Source organism: Salmo trutta, chromosome 6 (assembly GCF_901001165.1).
Source record: "Salmo trutta chromosome 6, fSalTru1.1, whole genome shotgun sequence".
NCBI classification, from domain to species: Eukaryota; Metazoa; Chordata; class Actinopteri; order Salmoniformes; family Salmonidae; genus Salmo; species Salmo trutta.
This window is the reverse complement of record NC_042962.1, coordinates 23774400-23793935: the sequence shown is the minus strand read 5'-3', so window position 1 is coordinate 23793935 and position 19536 is coordinate 23774400. Positions and strand designations below refer to the sequence as shown.

Genomic DNA, 19536 nt, shown 5'->3' with positions numbered 1-19536 from the left:
ACAACTACAGTACAAATCAAACATTTGGGCACACCTGCTCATTCAAGGGTTTTTCTTTATTTTCACAATTTTCTACATTGTAGAATAATAGTGAAGACATCAAAACTATGAAATAACACATACAGAATCATGTAGTAAGCAAAAAAGTGTTAAACAAATCAAAATATATTTTATATTTGAGTTTCTTCAAAGTAGCCACCCGTTGCCTTGATGACAGCTTTGCACACTCGTGGCATTCTCTCAACCAGTTTCACCTGGAATGCTTTTCCAACAGTCTTGAAGGAGTTCCCACATATGCTGATCACTTGTTGTCTGCTTTTCCTTCACTCTGCATTCCAACTCATCCCAAACCATCTCAATTGGGTTGAGGTTGGGTGATTGTGGAGGCCAGGTCATCTGATGCAGCACTCCAGCACTCTCCTTCTTGGTCAAATAGCCCTTACACAGCCTGGAGGTGTGTTGGGTCATTGTCCTGTTGAAAAACAAATGATAGTCCCACTAAGTGCAAACCAGATGGGATGGCGTATCGCTGCAGAATGCTGTGGTAGTCATGCTTGTTAAGTGTGCCTTGAATTCTAAACAAATATCTGACAGTGTCACCAGCAAAGCACCCCCACACCATCACACCTCTTCCATGCTTCAAGGTGGGAACTACACATGCGGAGATCATCCGTTCACCTACTCTGCGTCTCACAAAGACACGGCGGTAACTCTAATGAACTTATCCTCTGCATTAGCGGTAACTCTGGGTCTTTCTTTCCTGTGGCGGTCCTCATGAGAGCCAGTTTTATCATAGCGTTTGATGGTTTTTGCGACTGCACTTGAAGAAATTTTCAAAGTTCTTGAAATGTTCCAGATTGACTGACCTTCATGGCTTGAAGTAATGATGCACTGTCATTTCTCTTTGCTTATTTGAACTTTTCTTGCAATAATATGGACTTGGTCTTTTACCAAATAGGGCTATCTTCTGTATATCACCCCTACCTTGTCACAACACAACTAATTGGCTCAAATGCATTAAGAAGGAAGGAAATTCCACAAATTAACTTTTAACAAGGGCCACCTGTTAATGGAAATGCATTCCAGGTGACTACCTCATGAAGCTGGTTGAGAGAATGCCAGAGTGTGCAAAGCTGTCATCAAGGCAAAGGGTGGCTACTTTGAATAATCTCAAATATAAAATATATGTTGATTTGTTTAACACTTTTTTGGGGTTACTACATTATTCCATATGTGTTATTTCATAGTTTTGATGTATTCACTATTATTCTACAATGTAGAAAATAGTAGAAATTAAGAAAAACCCTGGAATGAGTAGGTGTGTCCAAACTTTTGACTGGTACTGTATGTAAGATGAAACAGCTTAGGTCACTGCCAGAATAATGTCAGTCTTTAGGAACTTGTGTACTTGGCACTGTGTGCTTGTGCATGTATGCGTGCATGTGCATCTGTAAATCTAAACGCCTATGTTTCTGCTTTGTTCAGTGATAGTGTATGGAAGATGTTTTCAGTTACAACTTAGATCTTAGTAGCCAGATCAATTCAATCCCATCATCGAAGGAATGATATTGATACCCCTGGGATGTAATGCTATGATGATAGAGTTTTGGCTTCAGATAAAAGTCAACCTTTAGCCTTAATGGATATCTAATACAGTATTTTTTTTACCCTCGTTCGAGACGTGCCATTTATAGGTGTCTTTGCCTCGCTCAAAGGGAGATGAGGACCTCACAGACACCTTTCAGCCACGTTAATTTCAGTACAGCAGGGCTGATTACATGCAAGTGTGCAAATGTGCCTATAGCGTTCTGATCAATAGCAGCAACGTACTGCATATCCATTTCAATTAATCAAGTTTTACTATTTAATTCTCTCATGTAAACCATAATCAGTTTTATACATAGATCCCATTGAAATAATGATATATTAAAAACATTAGTGGGGGAACTGTTTTGATATATTTCTACTAAATCTTTAATGCTCACGTAGACCAACTCTGTAAGTTCATGTAACCTATGGGAGTGGATGTTAATTTGATTGATTATAATGACTGAAAAAGTACAGTAGCTGGGCTGTTCATTGACAGTGAGGTCCCCTTTAGGTTTCAACTTCAGCTTTATCTCCAACTTGTATGTTTCAAAAAAGACTATGCTCAGTTTGGACTGTATATCACAACTTTTCAAATTGTGTGGATGTACAATTGGTATACAGTGTTTACTCAGCTCACGCATTTAACATAATACAGACTGTCCAGCAGTGTTTTCCCTTGGAGCAAAAAATGTGCAACCTCACATTGTTTTACTCTGTTAAAAATAACCATTAAGGCAAAACACTTATTTGAATCCTCCATGTTCCTTAAAACATTTCTTGAATGGAATCAATATCAATTTAGTTAGGGCCACGGGATGTCATTGAAAGGGGAAGCTGATTGTTTTCAAGTGTTTTCAAGTGTTATGAGGTTGAGTGCTATCAATGTATCTTGAAGGTTTGTGGTTTTACATAAAATGTTTGGTAAGCCTCTATATAGGGCAGATTCTTCTATAATCGTAGCACTTTCGGAAAATGTTATGCCTTTGTTTCCTCCAGTACTTTTTTTTCTTGTTTAAAATACCTTTATTACAAAGTATAGATGTCATATTTAGCTCTTTTAGAAAAAGTTAACGTGTAAATACAATATTAAATGTTTTATTTTTTACAGGTACAATTTTTACAGTGTTTTACTATCATTAAGTGTCATTTTGCTTTACTTGCACAAATGTTCTGTGTGTCTCATTGAGGGATCTATCTGTCGGATAGTAAAGACTCTATTTTCACATCATTGCTGCCATTTCAAATATGCCACATTTCTTACCATCTATATCTATGCTGGCAATTTGTTTGACTTTTAACCCTTGATAAAGTATTCAGAGAGCTAGTGTATGTAGCTATCCCAGTATTTACACTTAAACACACTTGATTGCCTTAAACATTATTTTTTAATTGACAGGTTGGACTAAATGTATTGGAGTAACTTATAAGGCTCAAGTGCTTGGGGACACTGATATTTTCAGATACTTTTTATCCCCAATATTTTACACTTTTATTGTTCCCTGATGGATGACTGAGTATCTGGTTGGAGGGGTTTCTTCAGTGAGAGACACAGACCTTTAGCAATTCATGTCAACTTTCATTATAAGCTTCAGTGGTGCCAGTGAACCATGTTGAATGTGTATGTAAGAAACACTGCAATATTGCAATATTTTGGTATTGGATCAAGCTGCTAATGGATACTTCTAAAGCTCCTTAAGGTGCTACAGACCTCTTTTCTAGTTCTTTGTTTTGTTTTTACAAAAATATAAAATTGAGTTGTATGGTCGGCATGTGTGTGCCTGGTTGTTTTCATATACATATATTTTTTTGTACTGTGACTATTTGTGGCCTTGTATGGACTTGCCTGTAATGTCACATGCTTCTCCTTCACTTTGTATGGCAGTGTGATGGGGGAGCCTTTGTCATCCTGGTGATTGACATGAAAGGGCTTGGGAGAGTGTTCACTTGTTGCCTCAGTATAAAATCAGGCTGAGATTACCTTGATGAAGATGATGATGAAGAAGATAATGACTCCACGATAGGGGACCCATTTTTTTAAAGGGCTAGTAGTACTTATAGCGAGGGATTTGTTCAGAGGCAAACTGCATTCCAGCCATGTTGGTTTTGTTGTTCATTGCAATGCCATCCTGTGAGAATGGACTCATGTTGCTAATCATGTATATTTTACTTAAAATCTATTTTACAAACTACTGTTGTACTTGTATAAATATAGGCAAAATAATTCATATATTTGTGTATAAGTTGTGTAAAATAGAAATTAACGCTGCAGCTTTTTATAAATTTTCTAACATTGACATCATCCAAAGAGACAGATTATTTATTATCTGGCTGAGTAACCTGATTTGTTTTCATACTACCTTGCTGCTATGAGAGAGAAGAGCTGCAGTCTTCAACTCCACTGTTATTACACAGTGTAATGAAAGCTCAATAAACATAAAAGAAGGATTCATGCAAAAGTCCACAATTGTTGGTCCATTTTTTAAGTGTGTGTCAGTATGTGTGTAAAATGAGTGCTGATTTTTTTTATAGTGAAACAAGTGCATGAGAATTGTCCTGGAGTTTTAATTATTTATTCTTATTTTAATTGACTTTCTTGGTCATATTCAAGGTCTTCAAGACAAAAATCATGTATAATTAATACATTTTACTGGAAGATAAGCCTATGCATATTGAAACAATTTGTGCTTTTAGCCACTGGTTCTGTTAGATGTGCAGATCAACAAAGAAGGTTACTGACAAAAAAAATATGAATCCAATACATTTTTACATGCAGCACTTGATTTATGTTATATACAGTGCTCAAGGAATGACATTCAATGAGAGCAAGATTTAGCATTTCAAACATGATTGAAGTCTCTCCCATAAAAAAAACGTGACTGTGACTTTAAATCAGAGGCAACTCCTCATTAGGGCTACCTCTTGGTCCAGCAATCAACTGATCTAATGACAGCTGTGTGAATAGACAGGCAACACGCGCAAGCTCTCGTTTTACAGCAAGTGCAAAAGGTGGTCCGAACATGCCATCCCCAGTTCCCCAGACACGCTTGTTGCCTAAAGACCTTTATCCATCTCTCGATTTTGGAGCTTGCAGCAGTCCACTGGCAAAGTATTCCAACGATTCCACCCTACGAGTTCCAACTCAACGGTTCCATGGGAAGGTCGCAACCAGGCTATGGTCATCCACCATTGATTGGAAGGAACTGCAATCCATGCAGCCCATCGGATCTGGGGGGTTTGGGTCCGTTTACAGAAGTGTGTACTTTGGGGAGACTGTCGCTGTCAAAAAAGTGAAGAAGTGCGTCAAGAATAAGCTCGCCTCCAGGCAAAGTTTTTGGGCTGAGCTAAATGCAGCTCACTTACGCCATAAGAACATTGTGCGAATTATAGCAGCTACCACGTGCATACCGGAGAATTTAGACAACGGGGACAACATTGGCACAATAGTGATGGAATACGCAGGTGAACGAACTCTCCACCAGGTAATCTACGGTTGCGCGGAGACGCTCGAAGTGGACCGGTGGATTACGTTTTCCAAAAACATTGCGCATGGTCTTCAGTTCTTGCATTCTCATGGTATTGTTCATTTGGATATCAAACCTGCCAATGTATTGGTTTCGAGGGAGGATGTGTGCAAGATTGTTGACTTTGGCTGTTCACTGAAATTGGAGCTCGGGGGGGATCGGTCCAGCCCCCAAATGAGTCATGGCGGGGGCACCTACACCCACCGAGCGCCTGAGCTGTTGAAGGGGAAAGACGTGTCTCCAAAATCCGACATCTACTCCCTTGGCATCACTCTTTGGCAAATGATCACCAGAGAGCAGCCCTATACAGGCGACAGGCAATATGTTTTATACGCAGTAGTTGCATACGATTTACGCCCCTCGGTCACTGATGAGTCCTTCAAGTCACACCATGGGGACCTTTGCCAATCCATTGTGTCCAAGTGCTGGAGCAGTGAACCAAGCTGGAGACCAAGCGCTCAAGACGTCATCACAGATCTGGACAAGATCCAGTCCGAACATTAACCTTTTTATTTGTCATTTTCAAGCCAGCCTATTCATGGTATGATCCGTCAGTTGTGTCCATACATTTTTTTAATTTACGCACAGCTTTTGCGCACAGCCTGTTATAGACTCCCATGTTGTCTTACTGAATTTAAGTGAATTGTGAAAGGCAAGCCCCAATGGGACACCACAGATTAGTTTGATGCTGTAATTCTTGTGCCAATTCTGCTTCAGTGTGTTTATAACACATCCTACCTAATCTACTCTTTTTTTAAACGCAGAACCTCTTGAACGATTTACATTTCTGATACTGAAGTCAGGTTTGCTCTGTGGACTAGATTGTTTTACTTGATTTATAAGGATTTAATGTTTCCATGTCAAATAAATATTAATGTCAGCCTCAGTCTGTGCATGTAACACACTTGAAATGTATGTAATGTTTAGATATTTGAGATTTCATTAAACGTCCTTGATTCGTACTGGAATGGTGTTTCTAGTATTGTAACTGCATTAGAGTGGGATGACTTCTACAGCGTCAACAGAAACAGCTTAACCTGTTTTGCTCATGTTGAAATAATTTGTTTGGTAATTGTGTGTTTAGGCTTACAGTCCAAGCGGACTGATCTATGGCCTAACCTTCAACAAAATGTATACAACGTGTGTCAATGTCTCAGAAGAAAATGGAACCATTTGTATTTTCATAAGGGGAAAAAAGATCAACATTGCTGCAAATTTACCTGATTTTAGGCTATGAAATTGCTAGTTGAAGATGGTTAAAACAGCAGAACATAAAAAGCAACAACAGCCCTACATAGCAGACAGCCACACAGGCAATAATCACATATCAGTCAAGGCAGAAACGTTTACCCATGTTGGCCACAGCACCATGGTCTAGACAACAGAGAAACTACAGGCTTCTTCAGGTGGAAGGTAGAAAGCTAGGTCCCTTGGAAGAACTGACTGATTTTATTTGAAACAAAAAAATACACACCGTACATTTTAAAAACTTTACAGGGATAACACTAAGGCAATTATTTCCATTGTGGTCCAGTGTGTTACATTACATAGAAACAGACAGGACATTCCTCCGTAGAAAACACGGATAATAAAGTCTGTGTTATATTCAAGTCTTCAAGGGAGTAGAGGCGGACGGGTGCCCTTTCGAAATATTCGAACTGGGCCTTTCGGGGTGATTTGGTTCAGATACGCCTCCTTGGTGTTCAGGCTATTCTATTGGCACAAAGGTCACGTGGTGCCTGGATGTAGTGTGTATATATACGGAAGCAGGCCTCTTTCATTCCCTTTCGCGAACAACTGACGTTCCTGACTCACCGCTGTTCGCTTGGAACTTACGAATAAGTCGGTCAGGAATATAAAGAGAACATGGTAACATTTTATTTCTTCAACTATACGTAAACATCTTCATATAGCTAGCTCGCAATGCGAAGACTGTAGATAGACGAACAGTCTGTTAACGTTTATCGCTCTGAATCCGGGCAGTTGCACGTGTAGTTGCTAACTAGCCAGTGAAGATGGCGGGGGTAGGTAGCTATTCATTTTGGATGGCTTTCTGCCAATTTAGTGGGTCCAATCACAACGTTGAACTTGTTCTGAGTTGTCTTGACGTGACGAGGTATAGTTGGGTCGTTTCTAAATGAGTCGAATAACAAGTCTGACCCAATTCCTGATTTTTGGCTTTATCTTGTTGGCTAACTAACGAACCAACGTTAGCTTGTTAGCTAACAGGACATTTCACTCCCTTTTCATTATTGCTTCCCCATATGCCAAAAAGCTGGACACGAATGCTTGGCTAACGTACTTTAAAGCCTAAAGTGTAGATGGCTACTACATCTTGATACCAAACCATGACAATGTAGCTGCAACTTAATATGTCAGTGAACGTTAGAATCAATAGCTAACTAGTACTATGGTGTATGTCTTTGCATTTTATATTGGCCATTGAAACAGCAGGATCTAACCTAGTTGCTGAAATTGTCTTTCATCGCTCGCTTCATTTCTGGAGCTTGGATTTAGAACCGTCAGAATTGGTTACAATAGATGCGTTCATTAATTCAACACCAATGGCTATGAGGATAAACATTTGCTATGACATAGCTAAAGCTATGACATTCTGATTCATAATACGCTATTCTGAGCCATGACTACACATTTCAAGCACACATTCAACTTAATTGCCCTCTTGATTTTCCTTTTTTTAATGCGTGATTCTTTCCTTGCACCTGTAGGCGTTCAAGGACACCGGTAAAGCCCCTGTTGAGGCTGAGGTTGCCATCCATCGCATCCGTATCACCCTCACCAGCCGCAACGTCAAGTCTTTGGAGAAGGGTACCTTCACTTTAAATACTGTAAACTTTGTCAATATCGTTGGCTATGAGGATACAAACTTGATATGACATAGCGAAAGCTATGATAAATTCTGATTCATAATACGCTATTCTGAGCTATGTGGACCCATTGATGACACATTGAAGTGCACGATGTCACCTTCCTTTGACATGCAGCCCTTTTACTTGATGTTTTTAGTGTGTGCAGACCTTATCCGTGGAGCTAAGGAGAAGAACCTCAAGGTGAAGGGACCAGTCCGTATGCCCACCAAGGTATGTACACCAGATATATACAATGGTCTTTCCCGCATCCTTGACAGCCTGGGACTCCCATCTGTGGTCTACCCTGGGTCTCTATAGAGGTGATGCCAAATCAATGACCCTTCGCTTTCTGCCCACTCCCCAGTGGTGGCTCTGATTGAATAGGGGACGACATTCATATTTTTTCAAATAAAACGATGACTAAGTGTACCAGGTGGCATTAGGCTCCAGGGAAAGGTGTTGAAGTTGTGCTTGTGTGTTGACTTGGTCAAAATATTTAATGACACTTCACCTCACCATTTGATGAGTGGTATCCTGTTATTTTGTTTTCTCATGTCCTTTCAGACTCTGCGCATCACCACCAGAAAGACACCCTGTGGAGAAGGCTCCAAGACCTGGGATCGTTTCCAGATGCGGATCCACAAGCGTTTGATCGACCTGCACAGTCCCTCTGAGATTGTCAAGCAGATCACCTCCATCAGCATTGAGCCTGGTGTAGAGGTTGAGGTCACCATCGCTGACGCATAAGCTGTTTTGTACCCCATGCAATAAAAGCTTTAAACATAATTGTGTGGATATTGAATGTTGCAGGGGTTACAGGTACTTCCTGTGAGTGACGCTTTTATTGTAAAGTTTATTCTGTGAATTTGGCTGTCAATATAGGAGTATTTTAGCAAAACTACAATTGCTTTTCTCAACTTGACTGAGCCTGTTGTGGGCTTGCAGTACAGGATGTTTGTCAATGGTGAAAGGACTTTAAGACAACACTGAATGGTTACGGTTAGTCAAATTTGTTTGCGGAAACTAGTAAACTTTCAAATGCTTCCACTGAAGAAAGGGTGATCTTTATTGGGTTGGTAATTAGTCATTGGTTGTGTACATTTTCCTACCAGTAATAGTGCTAAATATTTTTGCGGCAAGGTCTAAGTTCAACTGAACATTCTGTAATTTATTTTAGGTGAGGATGGGAGGAATGAAGTGTACAAGTACATCTCATTAGATAAGTGGCCTAGTTGATATATGATAGTATGCCAGCTGTGGAGTTGCTTTCAACTTTGCTTTCAACACTTATTCTTGTCTAACCAGAAAAAAGGCATTTTGAGCTGGTTTAACCTGGGTGCCACCTAGTGGCTGGATTAAATCTCATGTTAGAGACAAGGCATGCCTTGTATAGTCAATATAGCGCAAACGAAATGATGGATTTGAAGCCCCCACCCTAGACATGTCTGAAAGGCATGGATAGGTGTATACAATATTGCTGACATTCTACATAGCCTATCAGATGGCAAGGTGGAACTATTACCACGTGAAGTGCATAACGGATTTTGACCAAATTATAAATCTGGTTTTCAGGGAAACAACTAACTCAATCTAGCTTCCTTTTCGGCTGATAACTGGGTGTGAGGTCCGCTCAGGCATTTTCTTTTCCGCCAGCTACATTAGGTTAGCTTAAACCAAGCCAATCCTTTAAAGCCCCCCAGTGTAGTCAAAATCCTGTTTTTCATGTGTCATATTGTACAACATCTGATTGAATGAACAAAGTGTATAAAAAAAATACAAGCGCTGGTTGAAAATAAAATCTAGACAGAACCTTCTCGGCGGGTTTGAATGGGTGGGAATTTCGTTTTGTCTAATGACATCACCAATTGTGGAATGGACCTATAACTAGTAGGTGGGAGCCAATTTCAGATTGTGCAAACATTCTGAAAAGGGATTGGTTAACCCAGGATTCCACCTGTTCTCAATTAAGTAGTGATTTTAACCTGGAGTTGTTTGGTCTTCTGTGAAGTTTGTTTGCTTACTGATATTGTAAATTCTGATTGCAGGTTATCTTGTGTTTAGGTTCATATACAACACTTTTATTTTTTATCAACATTTGTTGGAGAGCATTTTTCCTGACTCGTTAACAGTCAATATTTCATTCAACACTATGGCTTCCTCCTGCCGTAAGTAAATGTGAAATACAGCTAAATTATTGGTTCTCACATACATTTGAATCCCTAACATCTGTTTCTTGCTTAGACATGACAACAATCATTGATTTGACCCATGATGGCACAGTACTTGATGCAATGGAATCTACATGCAATGATCTCCATGCATGTAATCCCCATCGAGATGTGCTCTCAGAACTCTCCTCTATTGCTTCCATGCAGGTACTCCCCAAGGTTTAAAAAATATATTTTTTAAATGTAACCTTTTAACTAGGCAAGTCAGTTACGAACAAATTCTTATTAACAATGACGGCATACCCCGGCCGACGCTGGGCCAATTGTGCGCCGCCCTTTGGGAATCCCAATCACGGCTGGATGTGATACAGCCTGGATTGGAACCAGGGACTGTAGTGATGCCTCTTGCACCGAGATGCAGTGTCATAGATTTCTGTGCCACTCGGGAGCCCACAATGTTGAAGTTTTGATAATGTTACAATGGCCTATTGACTGACAGTTTGGGTAATCTGTAGTATAACTATCCCAAGTGGCTCCCTATATAGTGCCCTACTTTTGACCACTACATAGAGAATAGGGTTCCATTTAAGGATGCAACACATGATTGTATTGACTTAATGGATGTTTTTCCCCTGGCCAGAGTGATGTGTTGGACACCGCAGAACAGCAGCAGCAGAAACACCAGCAGTTGAGGGTCTACCTAAGGGTGAGGCCCTTTTCAAAGGATGAGATGTCCAGCAATGAGGACCAGGTATGTGGCAATGGGGCCATTTCTTTTAAATGCCGATCCTAATCTAAACAGTAATATTTCAGAGTATATGGTAAGGTTTCAAATGTACCATATCTCATTGTCTTGACTCCAGGTTTTTATTTAAAGTTTACAAAATATTTGAAGGTCCCATTTCCTAATGTCCTGTAAACTATCTTCCCTGATCCACGCCTCTCCCACGATTTTCTCGTCTCTCTGCAGGGTTGTGTGGTTCTTGAGAATGCCAGGACCGTTATGCTGCATGCGCCCAAAGGCTCTGCTACCATGAAGAGCAGTGAGAAGGGTGTTGGCCAGGCGATACACACATTCTCATTCTCTCAGGTTTGGCTGACATATGTGATTAATGCCTTGTTTAGGAACAATTGTGTGGTTCCTGATTGTAAGTCGCTCTGGATAAGAGTGCTTCCTAAATGACTAAAATGTAATATTCTTGATCTCATGTTTTAATTTCACTCAGATCTTTGGGCCCGAGACGAAGCAGGCAGATCTCTTCGAAGGCACCATCAAAAGCCAAGTTCACGATTATCTGGAGGGGAAGAATGCTCTAGTCTTCAGCTATGGTGTGACCAATGCAGGCAAGACCCACACAATTCAAGGTAAGTCTGCTAGTATGTAACCTCCCAGCTCATAGTAATCTTCCTGCTAATCAAAGGTAATTGTGCCACCCAACTTCTGTTTGGATAGGATCTTGTATGTGTTAGTTTCTTGCATTTGTTATGTTGGAGGACAAGGGAGAGACCCTCACACTTAACACAGAATTTCTGCCCCATATCCCATTTGACAGACTGTGTACGTCTCTATCCTTGAGTTTAACTGATGAAACCAATGATGTTTATTCTATGTGTTGGCCAATTAGAGGCTTTGAAGCCACCCAATGCAATACTGGTGGTACTCAGAAGCAGTCGTCCATAGGAATGAATGGGATTTTGCAGCATTTCAATGAAATGTTTCAAGGACAAAATTTTATTTCTTTGTGTGGGGACCATAGCATTAGTACTCCCCCAAAAAGTTAAGGAATGTTATTTTTTATGAATGTGTTCAGATCACATGATTTAAAAATATGCATTAAGGTGTCTGTAATAGAAAATGACTGTAGACATTAATAAATGCATTTCTATAGCTTCCAAAAGTCTTTACAATGGCGTACCACAATGGCTGTGCAGTGGCTTCAATACATCGCCCCCTCTCGGTCATCCAGGGTTTCTACACTTTGGTTGAAACCTATGCAGCTGGCTGTGACTGATACTAGTCAATGAAGGACTGGCTGCAAGGGACATACTTTCTGTATTTTTTTTGTTGTTGCAGGATCCCAGAAAGACCCAGGTATTCTCCCCCAGGCGTTGGATGTCATCTTCAGACACATCAAAGGGAGACAGTATGAGAAAATGGATCTGAAGCCGTACCTCGGTAGCGATGCTCAGTACCTAGGGCCTGACCAGGTTCAACAGGAACGAAACACCAAAGCAGCTATATTTGCTCTACTCAAAGAGGTGAACACGGACACATAATGTGGAGTAGCCTAATTAGTTGATGGGCCATGTGAAGATGTCGTCTTACGGTTATGTTTGTTACCCTGATCTTTTATAACCCCCTTCATTCTTCACCCCCACATAGGAAAATGAACCCCCACGCGTCAGTGGAGTTTCATCCCACTCGTCCTCTACTGGAAGCCTCTCCTTCTCAGTCTCCTACGATAACACAGGTACATCACATCTGTAAGCCCTTTCTCTGTTGAACTCAAACATCTGTATTCTGGAATGGCTATTGATAGAAATGCCTAAACGGGATCCTTTGTGGTTCTCTGCATCCTAGTTGAGTTTGTGGCTGCGTCTGGCGATCGGGACCGGAGCCAGTTCGCCCTGTGGGTGTCCTTCTACGAGATCTACAACGAGAGCGTGTATGACCTGCTGCAGGCGTCGCCCACCTCCAAGACAAAGAGACGCACGGCCCTCCGTGTGTGTGAGGACAGTATGGGAAACTCGTATGTCAGAGGTGTGTGTAGGCAGGCAGTGGGATGTCGTGCCCATTGAAGCAAAGTGCCCACGAGTTCCCTTCAGTTTTATTCAATGGTTGCTTTGATGCAGACCATAGCTCATGTAGTATTGAAATTGATTTAATCCTATTTTCCCTTTTCAGATCTAAAGTGGATCAATGTTCACAACTCCGAGGAGGCATGCAAAATTCTCAGAGTTGGAAATAAAAACCGAAGTGCTGCTTCCACTAAGATGAACCATTCATCAAGCAGAAGGCATGTTCACTCACTTTTGTTTTATACTCTATGTGGATTGCTGAGATGCATACAATAATTGTGATCTTTAAATTTTTCCCCTTGTCACAGCCACAGCATATTTACCATCAAATTACTGAGAATTGATGGAACTGAGGTTCAGACGATGTCAGAGTGAGTTGCCTTTCATCCATATTGTACCTGGTGTTCTCAACTCAAACCAAGTTTATTCACCCACTGGGTCAAACGGCAGCATAGAAATGTTTCCACAAGCACATATATTTATAACTTCCTACTAGGAGTCGCCTCCTTGCACAGCTAGCTAGCGACAGATCTCTGTTGCTACTCAAACTTCATCGGTTCCTCTCACGAGTATAGTCTTGGCCCCGCCTCCTACAACCTTTGTGGGCATGTGTGTAATGGGTATGTTCCTCCTCACGTCATCTGACCTGACCTTGAGCTGAATTCCTCACTCCTCCCTAATCCACGGCTGTCCTACCGTATCAGTGACTAAAAGCAGACTGTTGCCCTTTGCCTGCCTCCATAGGCTCAACTGATTAACTTTGCATATACATTTAAAGTAATCTATACGTTTTAATATGGTGACAGGAATAAGTGTGTTTCAAGCTAGAATCCGACACAGAGCAACAAGTATTGTTTGCCAAAGTGCTTTAAACACAAAATCCAACCAATGGTTTACTCGCCTAACTGCAGTTAGCAGAAATCAACTCCTCCGTTATCCTTATTTTGTCAGCTTCATTGTTTGAGTTAATTCATAACGCAGTTTTAGGATTAATTACAATGCTGTGCTGCAACTTGCTCAAGAGTCCACGCTTTGTCCAAATCTGAATAAGCTGCATGACCATAGAGCCATGTGACACCAACCCATCCTTGCAACATCTCATACTCAATGTGATTTCTTTTATTTTTTCCACCCCAGACTCTCTCTGTGTGACCTGGCTGGCTCGGAAAGATGCGGAAAAACTAAGACATTTGGGGAGAGGCTGAAGGAAGCAGGGAACATCAACAACTCTCTGCTCATCCTGGGGAAATGCATCGCTGCCCTGCGCAGCAATCAGAGTGACAGGTACAGAACAAGTACCACTGCCATTGATTAACAGAATGACTGTATAAACACCACTGCTACAAAACCACCTTGACAAATTTGACCAAATGCTGCACACAAACCTGATTTGTCATGTAAATAAAAATGCATGTTTCCAAACCCTGAATGAAACTGATTGGAAAGCTGATATTTGATCAACTCAAGAGTTGTCATTCTTTCCTCCCCTCTATTAGGATGAAAAACGGCTATATTCCCTTCAGGGAGAGCAAACTGACCCGTATCTTCCAGTCCATCTTCTGTGGGAAGGGCCGAGCCTCAATGATTGTGAACATCAATCAGTGTGCATCCACATATGACGAAACTCTCCATGTCATGAAGTTTTCTGCCATTGCTAAGCAGGTTGGTCTCTCGCCCACCCTGTCAACATTCTACTCCATCTAGGTTTAGAGTTGACTCTATTAATTTCTCACTTGGGTTGAGAAATGTAGTGGTCAGTTGCAATGCCCTTAATCCACCTATAGGTGTCACGGTCAAATTCCATTTGTTGAAATGTCTAGCCACAAAGTGTACTTGTTCACTCTCCTGCATTGATAAGCATTAGTGTGAGAATTATGGTAGGGGGAGTAAATGAGTACGACACCCTAAACTGAAGTACTAGAAGTATGTTCTAAATGGCACCCTATTCCGTATATAGTGCACCATTTTTGGCCAGAGCCCTATGGGTACTAATCACCTTTGTTGTCCTAGGTGGTCCAGCTGATCCCAACAAAGTGCCTAGAGTCTCTGACCCCGCGGCTGATGGGGCGCGATGGGAAGCCTCTACTGAAGAACGGGGTCATCGACGACCAGGCTCTAGAGAACTACCTGTCTGAAGAAGAGCTGCTGGATGAGGATGAAGCAGACATGTCCATTTTACCTCAGGAGGTATTTTCCATCCAAACGGTCTAAAAGATTTTGCTAGTGTTCTGCTATTTCTGATTTTATTTCATAGGGAAGGATGCAATATGTTAATTTACAGAATCAATGGTGTCTGATTACTTTATGAACTGCTGCTCTCTTCTAGGATCTCATGAATGTGATCGAGAATCTCAGGACCAAGCTCCTGGCTGAGCGACGGAAGAACTTGGTCCAGGAGATTGACATCCGCAAGGAGATGGGAGATGCCATGCTGCAGCAACTCATGGAAAGCGAAGAACTCAGGAAGTGAGTGTTCCCTGAGCGTCACATGGGGCACAATCATGCCTTTCCACTATGTTGGTGTTCTCATGCAATACCCATGGCTACCCATGGCAGTGCTACACATTGGTGGTGGATGGGGTGCATTGCTGCACCATAGTATGGAATTCATTTAAGGTCTAATGAATAGCATTTGTGTAGTTTTCACTTAATTTTACAATTCCACTGTTTGTGCGTTTTGTCCACACCCATAAACTGTCTTCCAAATGATCTTCTAAAAGGACGGTGTAAATGTTTCTCTAGTTGTCAGGTGGCTGAGCTGAAGGAGAGTTACCAGGAGAAGCTGGAGAACACATTTGAGATGTACAAGGATGCCCTGAAGGACCATGCCTACCAGCGAGCGCTGGAGCGCGTAGAGGATGATTACGTACCCCTTGAGGAGTTCATCGCTGAGCAGGAGAAAGTAGAGGTACTAGACACTCACTTTAGGCGACTGACAAGGTCCTGCCACAACCACCTGATCAAATTGTCAGATATGAATTCTGTCAATTTAGGGTCAGATCTGCAGTGTTTGCACCTGTTTAATTTTTCCCGTGAGGGGAAATAAGTTTTCTGTTTTTGCTCTGGGAAGTAAAAAACTAGTAGATGGTGCCAAGGTTTGGTAAATATGGACTCGATCTCTATAGGCACTAGAACAGAAGCTGTCAGGTTCCACAGTGGGTTCATCTATGGTTCCAACCAAAGAGAACTCGAGCCAGACAGAGGGCATCTCACAACCACCACCTGTGGCTATGCAGGAAGGGTTAACGGGTCAGTACACCATCTCCCTCAGTGTTGACTCTATTTAATTAACAAACTGTAAATCTGATTGTACAGTAAGCCTATATTCTATACCTTAAACTATAAGTCATCGTGCACAATAAGCCTATCAATTTAAAGGAAAGGCTAATTATTAATATCTACCTTTTGATTTCAAAGTCTCAGCAGGGGACGTCCTCACAGCTGTTTCCAAAGACGCAGAGCAACGCAAACTCCTTTTGAAAGAGAGTGCGATGGAGAAACTCGGTGAGCAGAAAGAGGTAAGGAAACCTAGCCTGAAGGCATAGCTTTTATAGTTGGTGTTTCTATAAGGGAAAGCAGTGCAATGCATTTTGAAACCAAAGTGTTGGAACTCAAACCTGGCATGTCTCTTGCTTATTTCCAGCTGATTGTGTCTTTGCAAAAAAGGATTGCCGTTCTGAATGATGCACTACATGAGGCTGGAGAGCGCTTCTTTGAAAAAACGTCAGAAATAGAAACTTTACATAAGAAGCTAGCTGACCAGGTAAAGACTACATGAACCTGTGTGTATGTACAAATTAAGCCTAGTTTGTCGGTGTCCACTTAGGAAAACCTGATGTGCAGTGTCATCTCTGTTTTCAGGCACAGGATCTGGAGAGTATAGGTAAGGGCAATCTGGAGAAGGACAAAGAACTGGCATTGTTTAAAGAAGAGCTGGCCAAGCTATCCCAGCAGTCCCCAGTCCAGTCCAAGCCCAAGCGGGGTTTCATGGCCAACATTAGGGAATCTGTGACGTCGCCACGAACAAGCACCATTGCCAGGACACTGAGGAAATCTGTCCGGACCACACCCTTGCTGAAAAGGCCCTTCCACTAACTACAGTCCTCCCCCGTTTTTAAAAATGTTTAGGGCTCTATTCAATCTGTCTAGCTGAAGTGTTAGATTGCGTGAAATAAAATAATTTCCAATTGCTTTGACATGCAGTGTTTACAGTGAATGCGGTCTCTGCAATTTGGGAACATTTCCATTTCAATCACAATTTAATGCTGAACTTCAGCGATGTGGATTGAATATAGCCCTTCAGTTTTTTTTTGTTCTAACTCTTAAATAAAATTCTACTGAATATTTCTGATCCATTTCTTTGGGAGACTATATCTGAAAGAATATGACCGTTTTTATATGGCTTTCAAGTGTAATTTTAACTTCTCACGGAATGCATAAGTACATTTTGCAACTCTTTTGCTATGTTTGAAGTAGGTTCGTCAAAGTGGAGAAAGCTGGACATCAGGTTGACATTCAGGTGCCATACAAATGGTCTTTAGTCACAAGTTCTCTTCATGCAGTACCTTTGGTCCAGGGCCTTGCACAGACCTTTGTGCTTAAACTTAAAGGGCACCCCAATTTTTTTTGTTTTTACGCAAGTCAGACTCGTTGAGCAATTCCAAAGGGGGAAAGCAGCACAATCTAATGAGTGAAGTATTTTGCACAACTACTTTGAACTGAAATAAATGCTGCACCTTAATGACCAACACAATTCCAGTCAAAATAGAGCCCCACAGTAGTCATATCCATACAGCCTAGCTATCAAACAGGGTAATGGTTCCAGTTTTTTCCACCATTGTTCCCATAAGGGATTTTAGAAACACTTAAAATAAGATGTTTCATGTAAATCTCTCAGACAAGGGGACTTTTATCAAAGAAATTCCACAAATAAGGCACTCCTGTTAATTTAAATGCATTCCAGGTGACTACCTCAAATGCCAAGAGTGAGCAAAGGGTGGCTACTTTGACTTGTTTAAGACTTTTTTTTTGTGTGGGGGGGGGGGGGGTAACTACTTGATTCCATGTTTTATTTCATAGTTTATCTTCACTATTCTACAATGTAAAAAAAAAGAAACCCTGGAATGGGAAGTGTACTTTTGACTCGTACTGTATAGAAAAAGTTTATAGATCTGACTTAGATATGTACCTCAATCATTTTGTTGGAGTGAAAAAGTTGATTTAGTTGAGCAAGACTAGTTGCATCCAGGGAAAGTGTTTAGAAAAAAACAGGTGACGGTAGTTTCTGAGAAATACAGGAGGGGTTACCCCCAAGTTAACCTATACAGTGCCTTCAGAAAGTATTCAAAATTGATTAAAAAAATTCTCACCCATCTACAATACCCCATAACATGTTTTTAAATACAACTGTTTTAAAGTCCCCATTGGTCTCATGGTGAAATCCCTGAGCAGTTTCCTTCCTGTCTGGCAACTGAGTTAGGATGCCTGTAGTGACTGGGTGTATTGACACACCATTCAAAGTGTAATTAATAACCATGCTCAAAGGTATATTCAATGTCTGCTTTTTATTTTATTACCAATCTACCGATAGGTGCCCTTCTTTGCGAGGCATTGGCATACCACCCTGGTCTTTGTGGTTGAATGTGTGTTTGAAATTCACTGCCCAACCTTAGATGTCTCTGTACTCCACACATAGTTGAGGTATTTAACATGATTTTTGAATGACTATTGTTGCACACAGTGATTCCATGTGACTTAAGTTCAGGAGTAAAAATTTGCTTACCGTAATTTACGGACTATTAAGCCGCACCCACTGAATTTAAAAAAAAGATTTTGAACGTAAGCCGCAGGTGTCTACCGGTACATTGAAACAAATTAACTTTACACAGGCTTTAACGAAACACGGCTTGTGTTACAGTGTAGGTTCCGTCCCTCTCCTAACTAGCCTTATCACATCGGTTACACTTGTAACAAAAATAAATAGGCTTTAACGAAACACAGCTTGTAACAAAAATAAATAGGCTTTAACAAAACACGGCTTGTAACAAAAAACAAAAAATTAGCAGTAAGCTTTAGTTGTCTTTTTGCACTGAGTCAATTCCTCACGCTGCTGTTTCCAACGTCTTATCGACTCATTAAGACCAAGCTCCCGTGCAGCAGCTCTATTTCCTTTTCCAACAGCCAGATCAATCGCCTTCAACTTGAAAGCTGCATCATATGCATTTCTCCGTGTCTTTGCCATGATGAGGGTGACAAAATGACTACCGTAATCAGAATGATGGGACATTTGAGAGCGCTCGATTTAATCTAAACAGTAAACAAAAAAGTTGTTTGACCTTAACCTGTTCAGCAATTTCATTGTTCTAATGAAAGCTTCATGCCGCCAAAAAACTGAGCACGTCACAGAATGTTTTTTTGGAGAAAAAAAAATTGAAAGTGGGAAAAATCCATATATTAGCCGCGTTATTGTTTAAGCCGCGGGGTTCAAAGCGTGGGAAAAAAGTTGCGGTTTATAATCCGGAATTTACGGTATTTGGAATTGAATAAAGACACTTCAGCTTATTATTTGTAAAAATTTCAAGAAACATA

At 41.0% G+C, this 19536-nt stretch overlaps 3 protein-coding genes across 4 annotated transcripts; all 3 read left to right on the top strand.

Annotated features, from left to right (window-relative positions):
• The first annotated feature begins 4156 nt into the window (after nt 1-4156).
• On the top strand, nt 4157-6073 carry mos (v-mos Moloney murine sarcoma viral oncogene homolog). The gene has a single exon (XM_029755840.1). The coding sequence runs from the start codon at nt 4608-4610 to the stop codon at nt 5613-5615; it is 1008 nt and encodes a 335-aa protein (XP_029611700.1). The 5' UTR covers nt 4157-4607; the 3' UTR covers nt 5616-6073.
• A 792-nt stretch (nt 6074-6865) lies between these two features.
• On the top strand, nt 6866-8767 carry rps20 (ribosomal protein S20). The gene is made up of 4 exons (XM_029755841.1): nt 6866-6980; nt 7841-7940; nt 8139-8212; nt 8546-8767. The coding sequence occupies exons 1-4, from the start codon at nt 6978-6980 to the stop codon at nt 8726-8728; spliced, it is 360 nt and encodes a 119-aa protein (XP_029611701.1). The 5' UTR covers nt 6866-6977; the 3' UTR covers nt 8729-8767.
• A 6-nt stretch (nt 8768-8773) lies between these two features.
• On the top strand, nt 8774-17292 carry zgc:56231 (KISc_KIF23_like and GBP_C domain-containing protein). Of its 2 annotated transcripts, none has more exons than XM_029755839.1 (19): nt 8774-10146; nt 10223-10356; nt 10790-10900; nt 11120-11239; nt 11376-11514; nt 12224-12408; nt 12533-12620; nt 12731-12910; nt 13055-13166; nt 13257-13319; nt 14086-14232; nt 14445-14610; nt 14959-15135; nt 15275-15414; nt 15691-15856; nt 16074-16197; nt 16366-16466; nt 16592-16711; nt 16810-17292. In XM_029755839.1, the coding sequence occupies exons 1-19, from the start codon at nt 10131-10133 to the stop codon at nt 17041-17043; spliced, it is 2523 nt and encodes an 840-aa protein (XP_029611699.1). In that variant the 5' UTR covers nt 8774-10130; the 3' UTR covers nt 17044-17292. The 2 variants fall into 2 exon arrangements, with proteins under 2 accessions (XP_029611699.1, XP_029611698.1); XM_029755838.1 differs by having other exon boundaries at nt 16792-17292.
• The last annotated feature ends 2244 nt before the right edge of the window (nt 17293-19536 follow it).